Below are 7,184 nucleotides of genomic sequence, written 5' to 3'. Positions count from 1 at the left end.
TGGTAATATTAGCTGCTAGCTGCTCACTTTTGTTTTCACCTTGCAATTACTGGAAGGGAGGAGCCTCGCAAGCTGTACTTGACTCTCCAGCCACACGCCAGGCTTCAGCCCACGCACACTCTGGGGTGGCCAAGAGTAATCACAGCAAGAGAACCTGGTCTCAGAAGGCAAAACGCTGACTCCTGTTCCTTCACGACAAACAAACAAACAAACAAACAATCAAAGGACTAATTCAATGGGATAAACTCGTGATAGTGTCTGAGGCTCTTTCTCATCAGTAATAAACACTGGGTGTGATTTTCCCCCCTGTTTATATTCTATTTTTCATATGGTCAAGTTTTCTTCAGTGGGGAGTTAAACCCACTTTAGGGAAACTCAAAATAGGACCATGGCTGGCTTACTTCTTAGCTTCAGAATACATGCTGGGATTGGTATTTCAGACCCAGAACTTAGTAAGTTTTTCAGAAAGATATTCTAACTGTGAATATCACCTTCCTAACCATGCTGCCTCCTCCTTTGTCTGCTTAAAATCCTAATCTGGAAGGTGACTGCTGCAGACAAGCTTTGTTTTCAAAGTGCTAGGATTGAGAGCCAGAACCTGTGTAACACTCATTAAAAAAAAAAAAAATGGTACAAACTAAATATTTGGCTAAGTCATCAATTTTAGAAAAAAATTCTGGATTTAGGTGTTAATGACTGAGAAAGCTGTATTTTCCCCCTGGCAGTTGTATTTAGAATACATGAACATTGGTTTACGTTTTCAGAGCGCAAAGTTTTGGTCTAAAGACATTTAAAAAGAGACCGCCCTGCTTGGCCTTTGGGGTGGGTAGTGTCTGAAAGGAGGCATGAAAGGGGTCTGTTATATTTCAATAAAAGGCTAAAAAAAAGTAGAGTTGCTTGAATGACTTTAAAAAATAAACAATCTCGCGACTCCAGCAGCTTACAAAGGCTCTATCTGCTTTCTATTTTGATCATTCTGTTTCTCGAGATGACCACATCTTTCAGAGGAAATGAGTCAAAGCCACTCTGTCTTGCTTTTCCAGCTGAGCATGTTCAGTTTCAATGAAGTAATGAATGAACTTGGCCGCACCACCCCCTAGCCTACAACACCAAACACAGGGGCCTTGGCCAATCAGCAGGCACTCAAGGTTTTCAAGTTGAGTTCAAACAGGCCCACGGGAGGCCAATCAGAGTGCGAGGCTCCGCCCCAAACGCCGGGCTGTGGCCAACCATGAGCCAGGACGAGCCAAAACACAGCGGCTGGCCAATGCCGGGGCACCCCACGGAGCGGACCTCCGCCAATGGGCACGGCCGGGCAAAAAGAGAAACAGTGCGGGTCCTCAGGCCGCAGGATTCGAACCGAACGTCCGCTCGGAGCCAGGAGCTGGCCGAGCGGCGCGGGCCAATCAGCGGCGGCGGCTCGCGGCCCCCGAACGTTGGGACACAGCCCCGCCCCGCACTGTTGTTTGCGTGTCGGCGGCCGCGGGAGCAGGACCATAACACTCGCCGAGCGGGCTGCAGGGCGGCGAGGGTCCGGAGGCCGCGGGCGGCGGCGAGTGTGAGCCGAGGGCGGCCGGCCTCCCGCGGCCGCCGAGCTGGATTGCGCGCCGGCCAGAGCCATGTCGGTTAACACGGATGAGCTGCGGCATCAGGTCATGATCAACCAGTTCGTGCTGGCCGCGGGCTGTGCGGCCGACCAGGCGAAGCAGCTGCTGCAAGCGGCCCACTGGCAGTTCGAGGTGCGAGCGGGCCGGAGCGAGCGTGGCGGCCGGTCCCCGTTCCCCGGGTGGGGGCGCGGGCCGAGACGCCCAGCCGCGCGAGACTGGGGGAGGCTCTATTTATGTCGCCGGTAAGGCGATCCGCGACCGCGAGGTAGAGCGCGGGGTTTGGGGGCGGCGCAGAGGGCCCTGCCGCCCGGTACCCCTGCCCGCGGCCCGAGGATGCCAGAGGGGTCGGGCCCGGAGGCCTGAGCGCGGTGTCGCGTACCCCGCGGAGGCCGGGTGGCCAACCCTAGGGCTTCCTCCTCCGTGCCGGTTAACCGCCTCTCCACCGTTGTGTTTGTCCGCAGACCGCCCTGAGCACGTTTTTCCAAGAAACCAACATTCCCAACAGCCACCACCACCACCAGATGGTAAGTGCGGCCCGTACCGGCGGGAGGGTAGGTCTTGCCCGGGGCCTCAGCCCCGGGGGGGCCCGGGCCGGGGGCCGGGCACCGCTGTCAGCCACCGGCAGTGACAGCCATGTTGCCGGGGAGCGCCGCGCCGCGATGTAAACAAAGAGCCAAAATGTCTTCCAGGAAAGAGCGGCTCCCGGAGGGCTGGCTCGCCCAACTTTGTGGTCCGGCCTCCTGAGCTGCTGAGTCTCGACCTAAAGCCATGTGCCCGACCGGGGTCCTTCCCGAGGCAAGGGGTACGAGGCAGGCGAGGGTGTCAGGGAGTGGGGAGAGGGCTCGGATGAGAAGTAGACGTCAGGGGACCAGGGGGTCCAGTGAAGGGAGGGCCCTGAGGGAGTGAGAGCTGGGGCATCTGTTTGCGGGGAGGCACCTCTTGCTGTTGGACTGACAGCCCCCCATGCAAACCTCTCAGCTCTACAGGGAACAGGAAAGGGATAAATCCACCGCGGCTCGGAGCTGGGCTCGACCCAGAGAGATATGTTCTCTTTCCTGTTTATGGAAAAGGACATACCCTGAGCATGGAGGACATACAGATTTTGACAAGGAAATGCCAAGCATTTGCTTTTAATCTCAGTATGTGAACACATGTAGGTGCGGGAAACAGAAGTGGCTGAGGCCTGGATTTACTTCTTTAGTTTCCCAGCTGGGCCCCAGGCCCTCCTGGCCCCCAGGCCTGGGCCTTTGCCCTCCTGGCAGTGGGATGTCCTGCTTCCACCCACCCAGGCCATCCCTTCCGCTGTGGAGGCCAGGACGTTTGTCCTCCCCACCCCCCTAGTTACCTATTAGCCCTGCTCTGGGAGAAGGGATTGTGCCAGGCCCAGGAGTTGTAACTCATTATCCCAGGAGATCTGCTGTGGTGTCTTGGATGCTTTTGGCATTGTTGACGCTGGTGTCTAGCCCTTGGCACCCTGTCTTCACCTGGTTGCAGAGGACAAATAGAGAAGGGGTTTTTCTGGACCTTTTAACCAGCTTCGTCTTGGACTGGCTCGTGCTGCATACAAATAGAAAAACAAAAATGCATTGGAAAGTGATGGGGGGATCCTGTGGGTTGCAGGGCTGTGGCTGCTGGGACCAGGCTCCTCGTGACCCCAGGGGCCTGTCTGGAGGAGACCCAGCTCGCGCCAGGAGCCTGGGCTCCCACCTCCTCTCAGAAGAGCCTTGGTTTGCTTTTGGGTGACCCGGATCAAGAGCCACTGCCTGCATATCATTCGTTATTTACGTATTTTCCAACAAAAGGACAGTAGAAATAATGATTTGGTTAGGTCAACCAGTTTCAGGGGGAAAAATTCTGGGCTTAGGATATTAGTGACTAAGAAAGTCTTTTTTCTCCTTGCAGTTATATTTAGTGTATGTTAACATGAGTTTACATTTTCAGAACGCCAAGTTTTGGTCTAAAAACGTTAAAAAAATAAACAATCTGCTTGGCCTTGGGGGTGGGTAGTGGCTGGAAGACTCGGGCCAGAACCGGGACTGGAGGTCCTGCTGCTCCTTATCTGCAAACCCCAAGGTATCAAAATCCTTCCAGAGCTTCCTTCCCTCGAGGCAGGAGTTGGGTGTTGGGTTGTGTAACAGACCTTACAATCAGTGTATCCATCAGCACACAGGGCCTTGAGCATGATCCTGATCAAGGTGGAGAACCCCTGCCTGCCAGGAGCCAGTCACTTTTTTAGAGACAGTCAATAAAGGAAACAGTTGAACAGAAACAACCGAGACCAGTAATGGCCGCAGACCAGTATCGGAAATGACTCAGGGCATGAGGGATTGATATAATGGCTGTCCTGTCGGTCACTGTATGCTCACATTGTTGGAGGCACCTCCTCAGATAAGGGGGTTCTTGGGGGCTGGGAAGGGGAGAGGGGCCCACTGGAAGCTACAGGGCACTGGATAGGTGAGAGGGCACGGCGTGCTGGAGAGCTGCATTCGGAGCTGTTGGAAGCCCAGACTGGAGCCATCTCCAGGGCATCTGGTCTGAGCCCCTGGTTCCCGGGTCCAGAGGCTGAGGGACCTCCCAAGCTCATGGCGGCAGGCGGGCCCCAGGCGGCCTTCCCGGAGACAGGCTACAGGCTGGCTGGCTCACTTGATGAACTGGGGAAGTTGGTCACGATGCTGTGATGCAATTGGCTTCTGCTCCCCCCACCCCACCCCCATTCATTGTTTCCTGCTGCCGAGAAGTCAGCCGTGGGGGGGGGCGGGGGGCGGGGCGGCTACTGTCGCTGGGAGGGGAAACGGGCTGGGTGAGGCCAGGCCTACTGGGATCCCTGAGCCTACCCCTGAGGAGGACAATGGTCAGGGCTCCCTAGCTGCTGATAACAGCTGGCCCAGCTACAGCGCCCGGTGAGGTCTGTAACTGCAGGGCTGGGAAAGCTCCCCCGTGACAGGTGAAGAGTCCTAGAATCTTGTTCCCACACAGGGCCTGGGGGAGGGGCTGGTGTTGCTAAAATTAGGAGAAATTCAAACAAGGACTTCCTGGGAAAGCGAGAAGCTTTCTGTGAGGTCTGAACCAACTGGCTTTCGTGTTGGCCTTCGTGCTGTTCCCCGTGCCCTAGGTGAGGTGGTGCCCCAGGTGAGGTGAGGGTGGATGGCACCTCTGCCTGGCCCCCCATACTATCGGGTTGAGGGGTCTGCAGTTTCTGATGTTCACAGGAAACCAATTCTAGCCCTTGCCCTCCCTGGCTGGGGTCCCCCATCAGAAATGACAGGGGATAGTGAGGAGTTTAGGAAGCCCCCTCCCAGGGTAGTAGCAGATGATGGGATATTTGTGGTCACCCCCAGGAAGCGGGCTGTGGGGGACTGGACGGACAGACACTGCCAGCCTCTGGCCAAGAGCACTATGGCTGTGGCGGGGTGGGGGGGGGGGTGGGCTAGGGACTCAGGAAACTGAAATCCCACGGTTTGTTCTCGGGTAGCCCGGTGTGAAGTTGCACTTGACTGTGCGCATGATGAAGCTGAGGAGAGATTAAGAACCTCCCAACTTAGGTCCTGCTGGGGGGGTGGTTTCGGTTCAGTGACTTGAGCTCTGGGCCGCGGTCCCCTCACCTGCATCCAGGGAGAATGATGGAGATGGCCTGGCGTTGGCGTGAGCAGTGAGACGCACGCCGGCTGGTTGGTTAACGTGGAGTGAGGCCAATGCTGTGAGAGTGACTCCTCCGAGGCTGGCCCAGGAGACAGACCCTGGGCCTGGGCACCCTCCCTGGACCAACAGCCTCGGAATGTCTGAGGGTGGGTTCCTGGGGGACAGCTGGTGTCTTACCCGGGGTGAGGCCACGTGCTGGTGTCCCAGGCTGCTCAGCTTCTAGTCGGAGTTCACCATCTACTTCTGACACCCCTCAGGGTCATGAACCACTGTTTGGTTTTGTCTTTATTTTTTGTTCCTACTGGCTCGGGACCAGGGTGCTTTTGCCCCATTGGGGCTGCTGTGGACTGGCCAGTGGGAAGCAAGGAAAGGCCGACCAGTCCCTTGGGTGAGCCCCCTTGGGCTGAGGGGGACAGCCCTCCCGACACCTGTGTTCTCTCTGAGCAGATGTGCACCCCCAGCAACACGCCAGCCACGCCACCCAACTTCCCGGACGCCCTGGCCATGTTCTCCAAGCTCCGCGCCTCTGAGGGCCTGCAGAGCGGCGGCCCCATGACGGCTGGGGCCTGCTCCCCGCCTGCAAACTTCAGCCCCTTCTGGGCCTCGTCCCCTCCCAGCCACCAGGCTGCTTGGATGCCACCCTCCTCCCCAACGGCCCACAGCTGCCACCACCATCACCACCCACAGCCCACGTGGCCCCCTGGCGCACAGCAAGGGGGCGCACAGCAGAAAGCCATGGCTGCCGTGGACGGCCAGAGATGAGACTGGACGCCACCGCGCTGGGCCGTCCGGGGTCGTGGAGACAGAGGAAGGCCAGGGTTGGGGGCTGGGGTGGGGCGGGGTTTCCTGAAGATGGCACTGGAAGATTTTGTAAAGGAATTTTGGAGGGGGGTAGTAGACCTCCTGAGCCACTTGGGTCCTTCAGGAGTTTCTCTTCAGGCAAGTTTTTTCTGTTTTTAATATATAACTATAATATATAAATGTAACTAATGTATGTGAGCAGGCCGGCCAGCCTGGGGTCAGAGGGAAGGGTCAGAAGGCGCTCACCTGTGGTCACCACCCCTCTCTCCACCCCAGGCCCGGGCCAGTGCTGCGGGGCCAGGCGGCATGACGGCCCAGGCACGAGGTGTCTGCTGGCTGCCTCCTTNTCTCTTCAGGCAAGTTTTTTCTGTTTTTAATATATAACTATAATATATAAATGTAACTAATGTATGTGAGCAGGCCGGCCAGCCTGGGGTCAGAGGGAAGGGTCAGAAGGCGCTCACCTGTGGTCACCACCCCTCTCTCCACCCCAGGCCCGGGCCAGTGCTGCGGGGCCAGGCAGCGTGACGGCCCAGGCACGAGGTGTCTGCTGGCTGCCTCCTTTCAAAGGGCACACCTTCTGCAGTGGGGAGAAGAGGGCCACCAGCAAGTAGTGGCTACTGGCGGCTGGGACTAAAGAGCCTGCGAGGGGCAGAAGCCCAGGCTCTGCCCAGCTCGGGTTCGCCTCCCACTGCGTCCAGGCCCGGCGGAGAGCTTGCCTTCAAAGCTCATCGTTCCCAAATCAGTCATTTCACCAGGGTGACGTTTTAATTTTAAGACTTAAAAGAGACTTTTCTAACTTCCCTGGCTTGCGGTGCCTTTATTTGCCTTGGTAGGGAAAGCTTTCTCCTTGGGAGGAGGGGGGAGCAGGGCTCTGTACTGCTGCGGCTAGGGCGTGGGGAGAGGAAGGACCAATCCTGACCTGGGTGCTGTGTACCCTGTCTTCCCCTTGACCTCCCTTTGTTGCCCATCACAGGCTGGGCTTGGTCCTGTGGCCACTGTCTTGAGGGGATGGGCAGGGCTGCCCTTTCCCCCGGGGGCCCAGCGGCAGCCCCAGCCTCTGCCAGGTGCCTCAGGCCTCTCCCAGTCTTAGCTGTTCCTGCCCATGGCCTCCTTCCAGAGTGGCCTGTCCCTGTG

The 7,184-nt window shown here is 57.5% G+C and overlaps 1 protein-coding gene across 1 annotated transcript; it reads left to right on the top strand.

Annotated features, from left to right (window-relative positions):
- Positions 1-1,332: 1,332 nt before the first annotated feature.
- On the top strand, positions 1,333-6,850 carry UBALD2 (UBA like domain containing 2). Its single transcript, XM_037065043.1, has 4 exons — positions 1,333-1,739; positions 2,069-2,131; positions 5,694-6,372; positions 6,591-6,850. The coding sequence occupies exons 1-3, from the start codon at positions 1,620-1,622 to the stop codon at positions 6,006-6,008; spliced, it is 498 nt and encodes a 165-aa protein (XP_036920938.1). The 5' UTR covers positions 1,333-1,619; the 3' UTR covers positions 6,009-6,372; positions 6,591-6,850.
- Positions 6,851-7,184: the final 334 nt, after the last annotated feature.

This window comes from Sturnira hondurensis, unplaced genomic scaffold, assembly GCF_014824575.4.
Source record: "Sturnira hondurensis isolate 20B ecotype Veracruz unplaced genomic scaffold, ASM1482457v3 Scaffold0001221, whole genome shotgun sequence".
Classification (NCBI taxonomy): Eukaryota; Metazoa; Chordata; class Mammalia; order Chiroptera; family Phyllostomidae; genus Sturnira; species Sturnira hondurensis.
This window is presented reverse-complemented; position numbering and strand designations above follow the sequence as displayed.

What these genes read in the sequence shown, in the direction of transcription:
- UBALD2 (XM_037065043.1), top strand. Translation starts at nt 1,620, where the DNA reads ATGTCGGTTAACACGGATGAGCTGCGGCATCAGGTCATGATCAACCAG. An exon ending in CGGCCCACTGGCAGTTCGAG is followed by an intron (nt 1,740 to 2,068) that starts GTGCGAGCGGGC and finishes GTTTGTCCGCAG; the next exon opens with ACCGCCCTGAGCACGTTTTT. An exon ending in GCCACCACCACCACCAGATG is followed by an intron (nt 2,132 to 5,693) that starts GTAAGTGCGGCC and finishes CTCTCTGAGCAG; the next exon opens with ATGTGCACCCCCAGCAACAC.